Source organism: Merops nubicus, unplaced genomic scaffold, assembly GCF_000691845.1.
Source record: "Merops nubicus isolate BGI_N331 unplaced genomic scaffold, ASM69184v1 scaffold6492, whole genome shotgun sequence".
Lineage (NCBI taxonomy): Eukaryota > Metazoa > Chordata > Aves > Coraciiformes > Meropidae > Merops > Merops nubicus.
The window spans coordinates 1-20,184 of NW_008594152.1; the positions used below are offsets into that span (position 1 = coordinate 1).

At 47.2% G+C, this 20,184-nt stretch overlaps 1 protein-coding gene across 1 annotated transcript in view; it reads left to right on the plus strand.

The window, feature by feature from the left end:
• Positions 1 to 459: 459 nt before the first annotated feature.
• PDPR (pyruvate dehydrogenase phosphatase regulatory subunit) overlaps positions 460 to 20,184 on the plus strand; it is a 20,417-nt gene continuing 692 nt past the window's right edge. The window contains exons 1-16 of the mRNA XM_008935652.1: positions 460 to 686; positions 2,477 to 2,610; positions 3,595 to 3,676; positions 3,768 to 3,931; positions 4,933 to 5,054; positions 5,866 to 5,983; positions 7,284 to 7,433; positions 10,569 to 10,761; positions 12,761 to 12,885; positions 14,533 to 14,688; positions 15,523 to 15,656; positions 16,019 to 16,167; positions 17,440 to 17,552; positions 17,884 to 17,978; positions 18,624 to 18,713; positions 18,979 to 19,161. Coding sequence (XP_008933900.1) covers positions 460 to 686; positions 2,477 to 2,610; positions 3,595 to 3,676; positions 3,768 to 3,931; positions 4,933 to 5,054; positions 5,866 to 5,983; positions 7,284 to 7,433; positions 10,569 to 10,761; positions 12,761 to 12,885; positions 14,533 to 14,688; positions 15,523 to 15,656; positions 16,019 to 16,167; positions 17,440 to 17,552; positions 17,884 to 17,978; positions 18,624 to 18,713; positions 18,979 to 19,161 — 2,235 coding nt within the window. The remainder of the gene's footprint in view (positions 687 to 2,476; positions 2,611 to 3,594; positions 3,677 to 3,767; positions 3,932 to 4,932; positions 5,055 to 5,865; positions 5,984 to 7,283; positions 7,434 to 10,568; positions 10,762 to 12,760; positions 12,886 to 14,532; positions 14,689 to 15,522; positions 15,657 to 16,018; positions 16,168 to 17,439; positions 17,553 to 17,883; positions 17,979 to 18,623; positions 18,714 to 18,978; positions 19,162 to 20,184) is intronic.

Consider the following 20,184-nt stretch of genomic DNA (forward strand, 5'->3'; position numbering starts at 1 on the left):
GGCAGCGCTGGTTGTCCGGCTAACCACTGTGCTCTTTACCTCAGCCGCTGGGAAAGGCTGCGGAGCGCGTTCTGTGCCCGCTGGCGTTCTCTCATCCGCCCGTGGTTGAACCCTCTCACTCTTCTCGTCCAGCCTGCCTCGGGTTCTTTTTCGCTGTCGAATTTGGCATTCGTCAGAAACAAAAGCGCTGTGCTCTGTACCCATCCTGTGATCTAAGCTGAAATCCTCCTAGCAAAGCTGCTGCTTCAGGACCAAATAACTGCTCTCCTGTTTGCTCCCCACCTTCTCCCTGTCCGCTTCTGGACATCACCGTGTGACGCATGCCACTGCCAGCCTGGTGTGGAGTAAGATAAGTGGTAATGTGGTTCTTGTCTTTTCCTCCCTAGAAGGAGTGGTGCTGAGGTAACATCTGAACGCACCTAGGTGGTGCTTTAGGGGAAGTGGTAAACGGCTGCCGGGATGTTTCTCCGCTTGCTGTCGGACGTCCGGTGGTGTGCGGCCAGCCCAAAATGGAGAGGAGTGTCCTGCCCCCGGCGAGGTACCTCCAGCACACCAGAACCTCCCCCGGCTGCCTTGCCAGCACAGGCACGGGTTGTCATCTGTGGTGGTGGAATCACAGGCACCTCCGTGGCGTATCACCTGGCCAAGATGGGTTGGAAGGATATAGTCTTACTCGAGCAGGGCAGGTAAGGGTTTCTGGGAACAAAAAATCAAAGAAAGGGGACTTTGTGTGTGGCAGCGCTGACTGTTAGGGGTTATTTGTGTTTCCCTGGACTTGGGACCCGTGGAAAAAGCATATCCTGAGTGTTAAAGACACTGCTTCTCTCCAAGCACAGAGCTGCAAGGTGAAGGGTGTCCCTGGTGTGACCATAGTGGACTGGCCCTTGTTAAGGACCACACTCCCACCCAGCCTCACCAGACAGGGAGAAGGCAGGCTTTCTAAAGACATGGAGATTCCTTACCAGTTACTGCCAGGGGCAAAACTGACTTACCTTAGGGAGAACTAATTTAAAATAACTAAGAATTCCTGTATTGCATGCCAGGGAAAATAGATTCAGGTAGTGAGAAACAAAAACTAAACCTTAAAACCAGCTTTCCTTTCCCATGATCAGCTTCACCCCTGCACTCCATGGTCTCCTGCCCCACCAGAGTCTCCCCCAGGGAGCCCAGGGGTGAATGGTGTGGGTGTGATCAGGACTGGGGTCTAGTGGGGCGCTCTTCCCCTTGGGAGAACTCTGCCTTGGCGTGGTTTCTGTGGTGGGCATGTAGGTCCTGGTGAAAGCTGACTCTGCAACCCTTACCTGTTGTTTAAATTCCCTCCACAGGGGTAGATTTGTGTAGTTTTCATTAAGGGGACCTTGTGTCACAATCCGGTACCGAAAGGACACTGGGTCAGGCTGTTTGTGACCGAGGGCTCGCTTCACACACCTTGGCTGTGAGGCAGTGCTAAGACTTCAAGGGTTTGAAGGGGTGTTTGTTGCAGTGGCTTCCAGCACCTTAATTAGGTACTGGACTGAAGAACATTGACCATTCAGAGCTTCTTGCCTGGTGTTGCCTTCAGGCTGCGAGTCCTCGACAGGCATGGTTGGGAAGCAGGTCCAGTCAGGTTTTTTGCAGTCAGGAAGAGAAGAAATTGGGTGGTCTCATTAGAGACCTTGTGAGGTTGTTGTTCTGAGTGGGGTGGGAATACCCCATTGCAGTCCTTCGGTGGGTTAGGTGCTGTGTGAGCTCAGTCTGTGCTCCAGGAACAAGAAGAATGTTGTGTGAGCAGAAATACCTCATGGTGAGACCCCGCTTCAGCAGGGACGTGGCCAAAAGAATGCTTCCCTCACCTGAATTGGAGGTTGGATTTCTGAGAGAATAAGGATGCTTTAGGCCAAAAGCTCAGAGGTTTGTGTAGGCAAGTAGAAAGCAGATGAATTGCTTTAGCAGCAGGAAAGATAGCGTGGAAGTGTTGTGGAAGCAGGTTGTGAGGGAGGCACTTAAATCTTGTTTTCCTCTGTCTGCTGCAGGGAGTTTTTCATAAGTTTCTGTCTCTAGAGCAGCCCTTCACCAAAAAAGTGGATGGTGGTGTAAGGGCAGCTTAAAAAGGGACAAGAAATAGGTGTACCTACCCATGTCAGCTGCTGCAGGATAAGAGGGACTTGCTCTTATTGCAAACCACAAAGATTCAAGGCTCAAATCCACAGTAATTTTTGTTGGAGGGAAATCCTGCTTTGGAGAAAGAAAGAATCAGCTAAGCAGGTCTGCTTAAGCATATGGTAATTATTTTTTTTTTAAAGGGCTTTCTTTGAAAAATTTCAGTGTTTAGGACTAGTTGAATAGAAATGGTTTGGGAGTAGAACATGTTTTCGAAAGCAAGCTGAAGGAAAAGCATTTTGGAGGTAATGTTATCCCTGTGTTTTGGTCTGGTGTGTTTGGGGGAGAGGTGTGTGTGGGCAGCTGGACAAGGCTGTCTGGGGAACTTCTCCTGCAGGTTGGCTGCTGGTACCACTCGCTTCTGCGCTGGCATCGTCAGCACGGCCCGGCACGTGGCCATCGAGCTGAAGATGGCAGACTATTCCAACAAGCTCTACCAGCAGCTGGAGCAAGAGACAGGAGTAAATACAGGTACTGAAATCTCAGAGTGACCTGTGGGGAACCGAATCCAAGTACTGACACTGAAATACAGATGTCGTTTTCACAGTCTCTTCAGAGTTAGTGGTTCCTCTTCAAAAACGGCATGTTTGGACCGAGTCGGGTGCAAAGAGATGTTACTGATGGAATCAGAAGAGTGGGCAGGAGGGTATCACATGGGCAAACTGTGACAATTTTTATGTAATTTGTCACTTCTACTGACATCAGTCACTTTTCACAAGGACACTAAAAAGTATATTACAGTGCCTAGAGCAAATGGCCCAGTTTCGGTTGGACTTGATGACTTTAAAGGTCTTTTCCAACCTCAGTGATTCTATTTTCTGCACCAATTCACTTCCCAAAAAAGAGAAGGCTGTTAACAGAAGCAGGCAAAGTGAAGTCTTGCTCTAGTCTCACCCTAGCAAGAAAACCTTGTGTTAAAATTCTCCCTCTCCCTCTAAAATGCCCGGGCGTGTGCCTGACAAGAAGACCTTGGTCACTGGAAGTCTTCTGCTGACAAGGACTTGTGATGTATGTCAGGCTTAACAGAGGTTAATAACCATGCCTGTAATTAAGATTAGTATTAATTTATTGCAGGGGTGTGGTCACAAAATGTCTGTTGTTGAGATTTTGCTCTTCTGAGCAGTTGTTAGATCATTTTTTTGGGCTGATAACGTCTTTCTTTTAACAGATACTCTGTGAAGCTTATTTTTTTAAAAAATATGAGTAAATCTTAGAAGCGTGGCGTGGTTTGGGTTGGGAGGGACCTTTAGAGATCATCTAGTCCAACCCTCAGTGTAGTAGAGTTAGAACACAGATCAGAATTAAACTAATGCAGCCTTTAGTTACTAGCTGGTAGGCGTACCAAGTTATTTGGGGATCTGGGATTTCCAGGCTCCTGAATAGTAGAAGCAACAGGTCTGCAGATGAAAAGGAGTTCAGGATCCTGTCCAAAGCTGACTTGGGTCATTGTCACAGGGTACGTGAAGACGGGCTCCATTTCCCTGGCTCAGACTCAGGATCGACTCATCTCTCTGAGGCGCGTGGCGGCGTCGCTGAAGTAAGTGTAAGCAGGAGCTACAGCTGCCCTTAATTTTACACCAGCTCTCCCCTGAGACTTACTACGGCATTTTCCTTCTTTTCTCTGCCAGAGTAATGGGGATACCTTGTGAAATTATCACCCCAAAGCAAGCGGCACGGCTCCACCCACTCATCAACATCCACGACCTTGTGGGGGCCATGTACGTGCCAGAAGATGCGCTCGTGTCATCTGCCAATGTGAGTCTCGCTCTGGCAACCGCTGCCTCGCGGAATGGTACGAGGATTCTTTATCTACAGAGTGCTCCCTGCATGATAATTCTCTGCTTTCCATAAAAAAAAACCCTGTGCTCTGCCTCGCACTATTCCGAGCACCGAAGACAAAAACTTGGTTATCTCTAGAAGGTTCAGATTCTTTAAAATCTTAATTTTTTTCCTCAAACAACAGGCTGAATTTATTTTAACCTACTGAATCTTTACAGATCTGCTTGTGGTAGCAGCAAATCTATGAGGCAGATCTGTGAAGCACCAGTTTGTTGTCATTACTGGTCATATATTTCTCTGAATAAACACAGGCTCTTTTCTCACAAGAAGAGTCTCTTGTAGGACCCGACTCAAAATTGCACACCAAATGATGTGTAGTTTAATTGCCTACAAATAAAAAGATGTGACTGAGCCCTCATGGAGTATTAGGCACATCGGCTTTGGAAGTGGAGTAATAAATGCTCTTGGGTAAATTTGGAGTGGCCTGAAAGTGGGAGAGAGGTCAGATATGGTAGCAGAGATGAAACCCATCAAGGATGAAAATCCATCAGGGTGAAAGAAGCTACTTAGGAAGATGATCCTCTTCTAGTTTCTTTTAGTCCAGCTTTTTTTTTTTCTACTGTTCACTGACTTTTTGCCACAAAAGGACTGATTTCCCACACAAGAAGCAATTTTTGCCTTCCAAAACTACAGACTTTTCACATAAAGGAATTGTAATAGAAATAAATCCATAGCTGAGAGGCTTTTTTTCACGTTGTTGATATTAGGGTGTATTTACCACCCTGATTGTCACCTGGGAGAAAGGACTGTAACTCTCCCCAGCCTCTGAACCACGTACAGCTTGTGCCATTTTACAAATAACAGCCTTTCCCTTCAAAATCATCAGGTCAAGACTAGAAATTTTGTCTTAATGAGAAAAGAGGCCTTTAGGTTGAATTGGAGGGTTTGATGTTAGCAGCCTGGCACGTGAGAAGGAAGGTCTGTGCTGCACTGACTGGCTTCTGTCCTCTCCAGGTGTCCAGATCCATGAACGGACGAGTGTCAGTCACGTCACGGTCCAGAAGGGCCGTGTCACCGGCGTCGAGACCGACAGAGGACAGATTCAGTGCCAGTACTTTGTCAACTGTGCTGGCCAGGTTGAATTGCTTAAATTCTTCTTTGGTTTTTGCTTCCCCCCTTTGGTTAAGAACATGTGCACTTGCCTCAGGGCTTTTTTTTTGTTTTTTTGGCTTTGTTTTCCTTTTTTTTCCACGGTTTGTACTTTGCTTGGTTTACTGGAGTACGTCCAAGTCGTGTTATTCAGCTTCTTAGACCAGGAGGAGTGTGAAGGAATTAAAATGAAGATAATTCCTTTGTCTTATTCTCTTTTTCTTAGTGTTACGTTTTCTTCACTGTGAAAGGACGCACAGAAACAGTGGTTGTCAGGTGTCTTGTTAGCGTGGGGCCTGAGCAGTGCAGCACCTAACTCCTGACTGTTCCACTTCTAGAGGCTGAGCCTGGCCTTGGCTTTGGTGTACAGACTTACTTTGCTTTTGTGTTGTAAGCTGATACTTTTTAGTCTCGAATCAGGGCCTCACTTTTCTCCATTTTACTTGAGGAACAGAAAAGCAGTCTTTGTCCTAAACAGGTCAAATCCTAAGCAAAGAGAAAAAAAATGCCTGTTTAATATTTTACTAAATTGTGTAGAATCATAGAGGTGTTTTGATTGGAAAAGACCTTTAAGATCATCGAGTCCAGCCATTCCTCCAGCACTGTCAGGTCCCCACTAACTCATGTCCCTTAGCACCACATCTCCACAGCTTGGAAACCCCTCCAGGGATGGGAACTATTTGGCCTCTTATGAAAGCAAACCCCCAGAGAGGACCTCTGCTTTTCTCCTGCCCTTTTTTAATTGGAATTGGTTTTCTTCTTCTGCATTTTACCTGCTTTTTTTTCTTTTCATTTCAGTGGGCCTATGAGTTGGGCCACTCTGGGGAGGAACCAGTCAATATCCCACTCCATGCCTGTGAGCACTTCTACCTCCTGACACATCCTTTGAAGGAACCTCTGGCAAGCAACTTACCAAGTAAGGATTCTTCTGCTCTACCTTGTTTCCCTTGCTGAATTACACCTGCCTTTTCCAAAGTAACACGTAGCTTTTGACTTAAATGCCGACTAAAGGCTCTCAGTTTGGATTGTGAAGTACCTCCTAGCTGAATTGCTCTGAATATCCTCTTTCAGTGGTAGAATCTCTTTCCTTATCTTTGGGAAAGCTTTCACTGCAGGAACTGATTTTCAGAGTCAGTCATCTTGGCAGGAGAGTGACCTCAACTCTGGCTTGACTCTTCAGTGTGTCTGAGACTTGGATTGTTGCATTTGTGGGCTGGAGAGGGTGCTAGCCTTGGCACTCTGTTTTCCTTGCAGGCTGCTGTCCCCAAATGGCCCATCTATTCCTTCCCTCCAACTGAAGCTAAGGCTTTACAATGGCATTTACATGTGTATGAGCTGTAGGGGCAACCAGACACTTGAGGTAATTGCTCCTCCCCCATGTTCTAGCTTTTGGACCTCTTAAAGAAAAGTCCTTGTGTTTGAAAACTGTGGTTAGGAAGTAGAGAGCTTTGCTTATTTCCTCTCAGCTGTTAGCAAGAGTTTCTGCTTCGTTTATATGCTCTGCAGGGAATTCTGCTCTCTCTGCAGAGTCCCCAGGACCTTGACTTTTGCTTGACTAATTAAAAAAAAATATATACACATATATATAAAAAGTTATATTTATACCTCTTCTGTACATGGAGAAAATGCTAGCGACCATGTCAGGTGGAGTATCATAAACACTTCAACTTGACACTACCACTGGAAGAAGCAATCCAGACCTGACTGCTTGTCCTCACCCCAGTGCTGCCCACCTTCTTTGTGCTGGTGGCCTGCAGCAAACTGGATCGGTGACACATTCCCTTTAAAATTAACTGTCTGTAGTACAGGGAGGGGAAGGGAAAGGTGGAAGGTCTGGTCTTGGGTGCAGTTGCAGTGGATGTGACTCTCTGTTGTGTCCTTCCACTCCTGGTGACACTGTCCTGCTGCCTTGAGTGCTCTTCAGGTTCAGTTTGGTTTACTGTGCTGCCCAAAAGTTAACCTTGTTAACTTCTGTTGTGGTTGTGGTGGGAGGTTGTGATGGAGGTAATGCTGGTTTAATAACCTAAACTGGCTCACCACGGTGTCACGTGAGAACCAGGATGGTGTGGAGGTGCAGGGCCGTGGGACTCACACTGTCCCTTCTCATGTCAGGAGGCCAGTAGTCCTGTCACCAGGGCCCATCGTTGGTGTTCGTGGAACCTGAGACAGCTGTCCCTTCTCTCAATCCCTTCCCACCTCTCTCCTTCTCTCTGCAGCTATTGTAGACCCAGATGGCAGGATCTACATCCGCAGCTGGCAGGGTGGCATCCTTTCGGGGGGCTTTGAGAAGAACCCCAAACCTCTCTTCACGGAGGGACGAAACCAGCTGGAGATTCAGAACCTTCAAGAAGACTGGGATCATTTTGGTATGTTAGGGAGGATAGATTCCCACCACAATGAAATGAGGGTCTTCAGTGGAAGGCAGAGTTAGCAGCAACGTGGGCTGTTGTTGACCAGCTGGCATGTGTGTCTGCATTTATCTAAAAGATGTGGAAAGGGTCACCATTCTCTCAGATTCATTCAGCTCTTCATTTGTCAGTAATTTGCATAAAACCCCTCTCACAGAATCCCAGCATGGTGGGGTTGGAGGAGACCTCTGGAGATCATCTCATCCAATCCCTCTGCTCCAGCATGTCACCCACAGCAGGGTGCCCAGGATCACATCCAGGAGGGGTTGGAATCTCTCCAGAGCAGGAGACTCCACAACCTCTCTGGGCAGCCTGCTCCGGGCTCAGCCACCCTCACACCAAAGAATTTTTTCCTCCTGTTCAGGTGGAACCTCCTGGGTTCCTGTTTGTGCTCACTGGACCTTGTCCTGCTGTTGGGCACCACTGACAAGAGTCTGACCCCATCCTTTTGTCCCTCACCCTTTAGATATTGATAAACATTGACCAGATCCTCTCTCAAGATGATAAGAGGCATTGATAAGATCTCCTCCCCTTTACCAAGGACTACACTGATAACCACTCAGTGTTAAAAACCTGGCCTAGCCCTCACACAGACACATCTCCTGGGGTGCGGCGAGGGACTACAGAAGCTTTCCAGCACTGTTCTTCTAGTTCATGTGATTTTTGACTGTCAGTGCCACATGCTGCTCCTCTCGTGACACTCTGGGTCAACTCTTGACCTGCCACGTAGCCATGGTATTTTGTTTCTGTGGCCTCTGCCAAGTGTTTTTCATCTGCTGGCAGTTGCTGTGCAGACAGAACTTGGTATTGTTGCTTCCCAGACTTCATCCCACCAATGACAGTGGTGGTTTGTTACATTCCAAATGTTCTGTCTTTCTCTTCCCATTTTATTTGACTGTATTTTTACATTTTGTATGTACTCCTGCGTGGAGGGCTCTTCTGCAGGACAGACCATGGCATGCTCTACGAGTCCCTTTATTTATTCCCCCTTTTTATGCCTGACAGGTTTGTCTGCACCCTCTCTTCTTCAGGTTTGCCTTTTTTTTTCAGGGATCCAGTTTTCCCTTGCATCAGAGCTCTTTGCATCCCTCGTGAATGTGCCCCTCTCTGTGACTCTAGACACAGATGGATTTTCACTGATTTCCTTCTGCAGTGGTAGTGTGTTCTTCCAGCTACTCCCCAGGTGGAATTGATTAATTTAACTTTCATTTCTGTGAGATCCATGCTGTATTGATGCCATGAAAGTTTAAACTCCCGGAGGTGGAGCCAGGATCGGGTTGCAGTTTTGTCCTGGCGTATGCTAGAAGTTTTTAGATCTGTAGATGCCTACAGACTTGTTTGAAGGTATTATCTTCACTAATGAGTTGCTCGAGCTCTGCACCCTTTTGCTTTTTGGTTTTCCAGGTCCTGCTGCAGTGAAAGGGCACTGCTTGCTGGCACCCACACACTCCCCAGATTTCAGAAGCAACTATATGCCATGTTCCAGCATTGCCCTCTCATCACTTCAAACACCCCGAGCAGTTGAGCAGAGGCAGAGCTTACTCAGCTGATATTTGATCCTTTTCTAGGGCTGCAGTTCCTGCCGTTTGAGCTCTTGCATTGCTGCTTTGATCTCTTTCGCTGGAACACCTTTTGATTTTAAAGTAGCCTCTACAGTTCCATAAATGTTGGGCTGGTTATGAGAAAAAATCTTAACACCGATCCCTCTTTTTATCAATAAGAAAAAAAAAAGCTCTGGAACTGCAGGTTCTTGTTCTGGAATGCTGATGCCTGAGAGAGCAAGGGAAAGAGCAGGTCAGAAAGACGGTTCCTCTTTGTAACTTCTTAAGTCATGTGAAATCTGATTATTTTACTGCTTGTGTTTAAAGCTGAAGAGCATTATTAGCGCTGCATCTTGAAGGCTTTTATCTGGAGTATTCTGCAGAAGTAACTTCTCGACGAGAAAAACAAAGTAGACAGCTTAGCCCTTTATTAACTCAAATGTCAGACTGTGAGGAGTTGCTGAAGAACCTTTGCAGCCTGGCTGGGCAATGAAGTGGCAAGGAAATTCAAGAGGGTAAATGTGAAGTGACGCAAGCGCGTGGTGGGATGTGTGGACATGGTCTGATTTCCACCATGCAAAAGGATGGGCTGACCTTGGGGTTGTATGTAGTTCTGCAAAGGTGTCAGCTTGGGAGCAGTCAAAGCAAAAGACAAGTCAGGAATTACTAGGAAAGGAGCAAAAAACATAATCTTTATGCAACATTAAACCCTTGGTTTGCCAGGTAGTAGGTGTTGTTCTAGGCTCCCTGTCTCCAGAGGGTATCATATGACTGGAGAAGACCTGGTGAAAGAGCAGCGAGAGGCTGATCAAAGCTTGGGACAGTTTCCAAGTGAGGAATGACCCAGTGTGCTGGGAAGAAGAGAAGACAAAAGAAAAACAAGCAGAGCTCTGTGAAATCCTGAATGAGTTGGGCAGTGTAGATGGGGATCTCCTCTTCACTGTCTATTCTATTATGCCAACTGGGAGGCATCAAAAAAAAACCCCTTGAGTGTAAATTTCAAAACAAGAGGAGACGATTCTTCATACAGCAAACACAACTTATGGAGCTCCTTGTCAGCATCTGTAGGATGTTTTGCTGAGTTGGGCAAAACTGGTCAGGTACTTTAGATGGATTTAGGGGGTTACAAAATAGGGAAAACAGCAGGTTCTTAGGAAAGCCTCTGAACCGATGGTACGTGGAGGCTGGCAGAGTGTGTGGGACAAGCATGATACAGATTGGCCTGTTCTTACTCCTCACTGGGTCTCTCTTTGATGTGTATTCCCATTGTTTTCCCTAACAAAACTGAACATGCTCTTGCACTGCTGAAAACAACACTGGGCTTCTGGTCTGGATTGGTGCAGCTGCTTTTCTGAGATGCTGCCTGATCCATCTAGAGTCGTTGGATTTCAGCAGGTGAACAGTTCATCCTGTAGCTGTATCAAAACCTCTGGAAGTGACCTCCATGTGCTGAGCTGACACCAAGCCTCTCACGCTGATGGAGTAGCTGAAATGTGTCGAGACCGAAGGCTGTGACTTCTCATCTCTTATTTTTGTTTGTCTTGTGTCCTAGAGCCACTTCTGAGTGCCCTGCTGCGCAGGATGCCAGATTTGGAGGCTCTGCAGATCATGCAGTTGGTGAATTGCCCGGAGTCCTTCACCCCAGACATGAGATGTATCATGGGAGAGTCGCCCACCGTGCGCGGCTACTTCGTCCTGGCCGGCATGAACTCGGCTGGTATCTCATACGGTGGGGGAGCAGGCAAGTAAGTGGTTTAGCACTGTTCTGTCTGTAAGTAAGGTTTTAAAGAGAAAAGAGATTGCTCAGATGGTCCTTTGGTGTAGGATGTTCTGGGCAATGTTGTGACCTCCTCTCTGGCGAAGACTCCTCTTTCGGTTCCAGCATAGGTGAAGAAGAGGAGCAGTTGCCACATTCTGACTATGTTCTGTGTGTATCCCAAACCTGTGTTGGACTCTCCTCCTGTCCTGCACACCTCTCCTCAGGCGACACGTCTCACAGAATGATCACAGAATCCTGGGGGTTGGAAGGGACCTCTGGAGATCACCTCATCCAACCCGCCTGTGCCAGCAGGGTCACCCAGGATCCCATCCAGGCAGGTTTGGAATCTCTTCAGAGAAGGAGACTCCACAACCTCTCTGGGCAGCCTGCTCCAGGCTCTGCCACCCTCACACCAAAGAAGTTTATCCTCCTGTTCCAGTTTGTGCTCCTTGCCCCTTGTCCTGTCATGGGGCACCACTGACAAGAGTCTGGCCTTGTCTTCTTGACCCTCAACCGTTAGATATTGATAAGGGTTGATCAGATCCCCAAGATCTCAGTGATCAGCAGCCTGCTGGGGATCAAGTAAGCTTCCTTGGAGCTAACTGGTCTGACGTTGGGGTTTTTTAATCTACCAGGAAGATATAAAAGCTTAGCAAAGCATGTAGTCCCTCATTGTTTGTAGTCCATGATCCCCTTTGATTTATTACTTGTTTGAAGTCCTTAGATCATTCAGGTTGACACAACAGTTCATTTCTCTGAAAGCAGAGTGAATCTGATGCAGGTGAAGCACTACATGTGAGGCCTGTGGCTGCCAATACTGTTCAGGACTGTTCTCTGCCAGTGGGCTGGGGCTGGAATCGTTCCCCAGTAAAACCCAGTTCCTGTGTTAGTGTAAATTCTCCTTCTGATTGCCGTTCAGGGTTGTCCCTTCTGCTGCTCCTTTGTCACAGCAGGCATTAGGATCTGCATCTGTCTCCACTAGTTTCTGTTGTACCAGGGGAGCAACTAATAAATTTTTTTTCTTTGTCACACAAAATGTAGAGAATCTTTGCAGTGAGGTTCTCTAAAAATCTAAATAGTTTCTGAAGGTAAAAGCCCTGTTTGTCCATTTGTTGTTACAGACTCAAGATAAGCATCTTAGCTTGCTAAAGTAACCTTTAATGATCAGGCTGAAACCCTTGTGTTTTCCTGTTTGCTGACTGTTAACAGATCCTTCTGCTCTGCTTTAGTCTGAGCTGCCTTTGTCCTTCAGCTCTGGAGCATGCCTTCCTCCTTCCACTGCTAGAAGTGTAGGTAAACATAACTTGGTTTGGCCCCTGGTGCTGAAATGAATGCTGTCACTGATGGTTTGGGGCTGAGCCTACACCAGGTACTGAAAAACAACAAAGCAGCCAGCCTCTAACTCCAACCTAAACACAATGGGCACCTCCTTTTGTGGTGTAGCCCAAGGACTTGACAGTGTCAGCCAGGCTACCTCTCCAGCCTCTGGCTTTCTTCAGCACGTGTCCTTAACTTCCTACTGCCCCATATGTTTCATCCTAATGGGAAATTAGTAATTTGGAAATCTGACGGATGGTTTTTATTAAGGGAAACCTTCCAGATTCTGCTGGTACTTAGAAAACCATGCTAGTGGTCTTCTCTCTCTGCTGCAAAAGAAATTCTGATGTCCAAATTGCCTTGCTTCTGGCTTCAGAGCTAGACTCTTCCTCCTAAGACATGGGCCAGTCTCTCACAGAATCCCAGCATGGTGGGGTCGGTAGGAACCTCTGGAGATTATCTCGTCTGGCCCCCCTGCTCCAGCAGGTCACCCACAGCAGGGTGCCCAGGATCACATCCAGGAGGGGCTGAAATCTCTCCAGAGAAGGAGACCCCACAGCCTCTCTGGGCAGCCTGCTCCAGGCTCTGCCACCCTCACAGCAAAGAACTTTTTAACTTGTGCCTTATCCCTTGTCCTACTCTCAGTCTTTCTTTACTTCTTCCATCAGGTACCTGGCAGAGTGGATGGTAAATGGGTATCCAACAGAAAATGTCTGGCCTCTGGATCTGAAGCGTTTTGGAACCCTCCAGAGCAGCCGCACCTTCCTCCGGCACCGTGTGATGGAAGTGATGCGTAAGTGGGGTCTCTGCAGTCAGTGCTGCTGGCCAGGATGGCTGAGGTTTCCTCTTTGCTACACTCTCTCTCCTCTGTCAGCACTCTCAGATCCATTTTCCTCCTTCCTGGCCTCCTTTGTGGCAACAAAACCTTCTCCCAGGAGCAAGGAGAGGATGGGGTTTTGTATCAGTGGTGTCCTTACTAACTTCTCTTAAAGAAGTGCTGTCAGTACCATGCTCTCCCCTATTTCTCTGCTTTATCTCCAGCATGGGGAAGCTTGTGCGTGTCTGTGTAGGACTCCAACAGAGTAAAACAACACCAAGGTCTTCACTGGGGGCATTACAGCATCTCAAACATTGTTACTCTTTGCACATCATTACAGGGTGGAAATACCATCGCTTCCGACTTAGGAGTATGTGATCCAGTTATCTCACATCATTCAGGAAGTCTTTGTAGGCATATTCTGCTTTCTCCTGTCCAGGTTTGCAATAAATACCTTGCAGGATAGCTTTGAAATGTCATTGTTGCTGTCTAAAGCCATATTTGGTTTCCTCCTATTGTTTGATGATCTGTCTTGTGGTAATGTGGACAACTTCTTTTCAAGTTTCAAATAGGAATATGAAGTGCTCAACAAGTTGCAAAAAAAAAAAGGAGCAATTATTTGAATACCAAGTCTAAACTAAACCTGTGTGTTCAGGTGAAAGCAGAGAAGTTTGGTAGACATCTTAGCCCTGCTATATCCAGAAAGTAACCTTCTGTTTTGACCTTCCTCACAGAAAAATCACTTTATACTCTTGGCATTACTCTGCAGTCGCTTTCCAATACAAATCTCAATTCTGATAGCTACAGAATCACTCTGGGTTTCACAGGGGAAGTGCTATATTCAATTTCTGCAGTGTTACATTCCCATTCTAATAAATTCTTCCTTCTGCCCCCTCTTTCAGGAGTATCAATTCCAGATAACACAAATAAAATCATTGAATCATTAGCTATGAGGTGAAAACAATAGAAGCATTCAATAAGAAATATTCCACTATTCTCCAATTTTAAGCAGTTTATGACCTACATAGAAACCTCACATTTATAAAGAAGTATTACATCATCCTTGAGTTATTACTCCCCACTGGTAACCAGGGAAGATGCTCAACAATTATTGGGGTAACTTGTTTTCAAAATAAGAATATTCAATATTGGCTGAAAAGGTGTAGGAGCCACTTGGAAAAACTTCAGTAATTAGAAAAGGCTGAACTGTCATTATTTAAGGAGGTGAATTAGATGATCCTTGTAGCTGTAGGCTGCCTACCCTAGCATTAGTACAGTCAAAATGATAAGTGTCTGATAGAGCATGCTGCCAGGGAAGAATCATGCACAATTAATGCTAGTCTGCCTGAAAACCAGAGAGGTTTTGTTACCTTGACAGTGTTGTCAGGAGACGGTAAGTATCTATAAATGAACGTGTTCTGTGCAAATATTGTTATTCTCATTTTGAACAGCTGTAAACGGATCCAGACAGGTTTTGTGGATTTTCACAGAGGGCGAAGGGAGGTCAGAACGGTCCGGAGGCAGTTCCGTTCACGGTTCAGATATTAGTACTGAGAATTTGGAAGAAAAGTGTAGGTAGAGATAAACGCTTTGCCTAATGATAGACCTCTGTGACCCTGGCAGCTCTGATGTGTGATCTGAAAGTTCCCCGCTGGGACTTCCAGACGGGCAGGCAGCTGCGGACCTCGCCGCTCTACGACCGCCTGGATGCCCAGGGGGCTCGCTGGATGGAGAAGCATGGATTTGAGAGAGTCAAGTATTTCATCCCACCTGGGAAAGGTGAGACCGTGTTTTCACAGAGTCATTTTGTTTGGAAGAGACATTTAAGATCATTGAGTCCAAACTTTCACCCAGCACTGCCAGGTCCCCACTGACCCATGTCCCTCAGCACCACATCTCCACGGCTTGGAAGCCCCTCCAGGGGTGGGGACTCCACCACTGCCCTGGGCAGCCTGGCACAGCCCTGGACAACCCCTGCGGGGAAGAAGTTGTTCCTCAGGCCAAACCTAAACCTCCCCTGGGGCAACCTGAGGCTGTTTCCTCTTGTCCTGTCGCTTGTTCCTTGGGAGAAGAGGCCAACCCCCATCTGGCTCCAACCTCCTCCTTTCAGGGAGTTGTTGATGATGATAAGGTCTCCTTTTCTCTAGTCTCAACAACCCTAGGTCCCTCAGCCACTCATCAGAAGACTTTGCTCTGTCTAGTGCATCCTTATTAATCTGTGTAGTATCTTAGAGATGTTACTGCACTCAACAACTCCCTGAAAGGAGGTTGGAGGAGGTGTGGCTTGGTCTCGTCTACTAAGGAACAAGTGACAGGACAAGAGGAAGTGGGGTTAAGTGGTGCCAGGGGAGGTTTAGATTTGATATGAGGAAGAATTTCTTCCTGCAAGAGTGGTGAGACATTGGCCCAGGCTTCCCAGAGAGGTGCTGGAGTCACCATCCCTGGAGAAGTTCAAAAAACATGTGCATGTGGCACTTCAGGACATGGTTTAGTGGTCATGGTAGTGTTGGGTTGACGGTTGGACTTGATCTTGGAGGTCTTTTCCATCCTTAATGATTGTAGGATTAGTTCATTCAGTTTATGAATTACCCCTTTGTTTCTTCTTTACGTTAGACCTGCTGGATTTGGAGCAGAGCAAAACCTTCTACAAACCAGACTGGTTTGATATTGTGGGTTCCGAAGTCAAGTGCTGCAAGGAAGCGGTGTGTGTCATTGACATGTCATCCTTCACTAAGTTTGAAATCAGTGTAAGTATCCAGGAAGTGACAAAACATCAACCTGATAACGGTGGCCTTTGGTTTGTTATTGACTGCTTTTGCCAAATTCTGTGAGTCCTGTCAAGGGTAGAGATAGAGAGTCAAGTTTTGTGACTAAATTCAGGCTAAACCACAGTATTTAGCATAGTTTCATTTTGTCTGTTGAAGGCCCAGTGGAGAGAAACACCAGCTGAGTCTGCAAGTGGAATCTGACCTCCAGCACTAGGTCACCATTCCACCCTGTTACACTCCAGACATCAGCATCACTATCATTCCAAACTGAAAGAATTCGGGCCAGGACGTTGATGCGATCGTAAACTCATCTGACTTTCTCTCCCTTTCGATTCCTGTAGTCCACAGGAGACCAGGCCCTGGAGAGCCTTCAGTACCTCTTCTCCAACGACCTGGATGTGCCAGTTGGGCATGTTGTGCATACGGGCATGCTAAATGAGAAGGGAGGCTATGAGAACGACTGCAGCATCGCCCGGCTGAGCAAGCGCAGGTAGGTGTGGCTCAGAGCCTTCAAGGACCCCCTCTTGAGCATCATAAACTCACTGCCCCTCTGTAAAGAAAAAAGAAAAGTCATCATTCCCCCTTACGCTCCTAATTCAGTAACCCGAATGAGAGGGAGCTCTTGAATTTACCAATATTAGAGAAAATAGGCCTTTTTCTGAGACTATGGATGAACGTAGATGTCTACAAAACATTAGGCCTTCAGATGTTTAATTTCTCAAATGAAAGGCTGACTGTTTTCAGCAGTTGTCAGAGTTTATTAATTTAGGTAATCATTTAAAGTGCAACCCCCACAGTTCCTCCTTGGCTCCTGGTCAATTTCCTCGTTGGGATTGCATGCCAAAAATACGACTTTTTGATCATTTCAACTGTGACTGCAGTATGGATGCTCTGATTCTCAACTCTGCAGCCACTCATGGTTCTCTTTTGTTCCTTCTGGTGCAAGCTGACGTGATCACAGGACGTCATCCCTAGACTCAGTAGTTTGGACTCTTTTTGGCATTTCATAAAAACCTCCTCATTTTTTAGAATTTCTTCGTGGACATGTCCCAGCTGAATGTTGGTTTCATTTCTGTGGGCCGTTCTCTGTGTGTTCATTGTATCGGTGTGAAACCATTCTTTGCTGCTCTCACAATGAGAAACAGCTTGGCATTCTCTTCCTCTTCTGTCTGCATTCATCTACTGCTTAAAAGTATTGTCCTTCTCTGTGTGAAACCAGCAGCTTTCCTCCTTGCCCGCTCATGTCTGCAGATGTTATCTCTGTCAATAATGCACTTCAGCTTGCAGTTTGTATGAAAGAGACTTGCACAAGTAGCTCATTTTCACATATCAAGTGGAGTTCTGTTTTTGGAAACTGTTCATAATAACCACCATTGTGTGTGAAAAGACACTGGCTGAGACAAGCAAGTGCTGTGTGAGCCACAAGCTCTCCTGACTGTTGGAGTAGACAGAATCACGGGTGGTGAGGAGCTGCAAGGATCTTCTGCAGGACGACTGTGACTTCTGAGATATGCCATGCACTTTCTGTAGAACCTCCTATGTTCCCCTTCTTGTCACCAGAGTGCTGCTGTTGGAAAGCTGGTGCTTGTTGTCACAACAGATGCAATGGCATTGATCCAGAGCCTTGAGCTGTGGTTTTTGCAAACCAGCTTGTTTTGGTCTCCTGTTGGCTTCGAAGCTGCTGAATGGTTCTAGAGAATGAGTGGAATCATCCTGTGGCTGTCCATTCATTGTTTCTTGCTTTCCATTTTGTCTGTTCCAGCTTCTTTATGATTTCCCCAACTGACCAACAAGTACATTGCTGGGCCTGGCTGAAGAACCGCTTGCCTGATGACAGCAGCCTGACCATGGAAGATGTGACCTGGAAGTACACAGGTAAGAAGTCATTGAGTGCAGACCTCCTTTATACAGCCTCAGAAATCACAAATGGTGCCTTGTGCTGCATGCCAGTGAATCGTTTCAAGTGTCCAGAGTGGTGACTGGCTCTCCTTCCCAAAGAGTTAGATGAAAACAGCAGTTCAGAGACTGACTTCCTTCTGGCAAGCTGGGACCTGGGAGACAGCTTTCCTTTCCTCTGGGCTGTCAGGAGAAAGCTTGCCTATCAGTTCAGTAACCACTAAGACTCTAGAAACTGGGACATGTGCACATGCAGGTTAGACACAAGGCAGGACTTCTCCAGTCTCACCCTGCTGCTTCCCCTCTCCAGCTCTCAATCTGATCGGCCCGCGCGCTGTGGATGTTTTGTCAGAGCTGTCATATGCCCCGATGACAGCAGAACACTTCCCCTCTCTCTTCTGCAAGGTGAGTGACTGTGCTTCCTTCCTCCTCCTCAGGTTTTTTAAAGCGTGTGTGGAAAGAGGGGAAAAATTATGTTTTAGGTAGTTCCAGGGAAATTTAGATTTACTCAGAGAGGTTTAGTGCAAGTGCTGAGCTGGGTTGGTAAGGAACTCACTCGGCTCACTTCAGTTACTTCACTTTGGGTTCTGCTTGCTAAATACATAGGTGAACGTACATTTGTTTTCCATGTTTCACTCCCTGTAGGCTCAGTGCTGTTTGATATCTTGGCATTTTTTATATGATCCATTATGAAGCTGTCAGAGGGGCAGCTGGGATGGGTGACTTGGGAGCCACTGTCCCCTGTCATGTTGAAAAGCTGAGCAGAGAGCTGCTGTTCAGTTTCTCTCCTGGCTCTAGAGCACGAGCCCGTGTCCTGACCTAGTTCTGAGGCTTATTGCCAAGTGTCACAGAGCCGCTGAGAGGCCTGGATAACGTGACATCACCATTGGAATATTTAAATTGAAATTCTTGGCAAATACATCCCAGTGGCCAACTGCAGCGGGGAAGGGGAGAGAGGGCTGGCTGGTGTGGCCTCTGTGACACACCGTGCTGCCCCTGGGTCTCTGCTGTGCTCCAGTTTGGATGATTTCACCTCCTCTGATTCTGCAGGAGATGAGCGTGGGCTATGCTAACGGCATCCGTGTGATGAGTATCACTCACACAGGAGAACCTGGATTCGTGCTTTATATTCCCATAGAGGTAAGAGCAGACTGTGGCCTCAGCTAATTAAGACAGTCGCTTGCATGCATAAATGAGAAACCCTTTCCAAGTTGACTCAGGGTGTTGAAACATCTGCTCCGTTCCTCGGGAAAGCTGCCTGCAGGCACCAGGGAAGCTTCCCCGCTTCGCGTTGTGTTCCGGTCGGGCAGAGCTCACGTGCACAGTCACAACCCTGCCCCTGTCACGTGCTCTCGGGCTCTCCTGGTGTCACTCTGCAGCTCGGCGTGTCCTCCTTCCTTTGCAGTACGCCCTGCACGTGTACAACGAGGTGATGAACATGGGGCAGAAGTACGGGATTCGGAACGCCGGCTATTACGCGCTCCGCAGCCTGCGCATCGAAAAGTTCTTCGCCTTCTGGGGCCAGGATCTGGATGCTTTTACCACTCCTATGGAGTGTGGACGTGAGTTCCAGGTCAAGCTGGAAAAGGTAGGGTGTAAAACTGAAATCGCCTCCTGCCCTGTTGTCTGCTTTTGCAACAGGGGTGAGTGGGAGAGCGGCGTAGCCCTGAAATACCTGCCGTCCGAGTGGGTAGAGGGTTGGGTTTTGATGGAGCTGTGCCCCGCGTGTAACCATAACCTATATCCTGGTGCTTCAAAAAGTTGCTAGAAATATCAAAAACACTTCCTTTTCTTTCCTGGGATCACACAAATTATTGTATCAAATAATTCAGAGAAGGGAAGGGTGTGATTAGGGTGTAGTGATTAGGGACACAGATTTTGTATGTTGTACAATTTCCCTCTGGTTTATAAAACCTGGTAGACTGCTAGAACCAGAAAAATGGCAAAAACTAGAATGGTGACATGGTTTTCTCTGCAGTGAAGATTAGAATGAATTTTTCAAAGGCCCACTACATAACGCTTCTGTGCCTTTTAACATCTGGAACAATCAATGTGACAGGAAAGCTGCTTTTTGAGCTGGGCTTCTTGAATATAGAATCACAGAATCATCTCAGTTGGAAGAGACATTTAAGGTCATTGAATCCAGCCATTCCCCCAGCACTGCCAGGTCCCCACTAACCCATGTCCACATGCACGACATCTTGGAAACCCCTCCACCACTGCCCTGGGCAGCCTGGCACAGCCCTGGAAAACCCTCAATGAGAAGAAATTGTTCCTCGGCTACAACCTAAACCTCCCCTGGGGCAGCTTGAGGCCATTTCCTCTTGTCCTATCATTTGTTCCTTGGGAGAAGAGCCCAACCCCCACCTGGCTCCAGCCTCATGTCAGGGAGCTGTGGAGAGACAGAAGGTCTCCCCTGAGCCTCCTTGGCTCCAGACTCGGCACCCCCAGCTCCCTCAGCTGCTCCTCACCACACTTGGGCTCTAGACCCTGCCCCAGCAGCTTTGTTGCCCTTCTCTGGCCATGCTCCGGCCCCTCAAGGTCCTTCTGGGAGGGATAGGCTCAAAACTGACCTCAGGATTCAAGGGGCAGCCTCCCCAGTGCTGAGTGC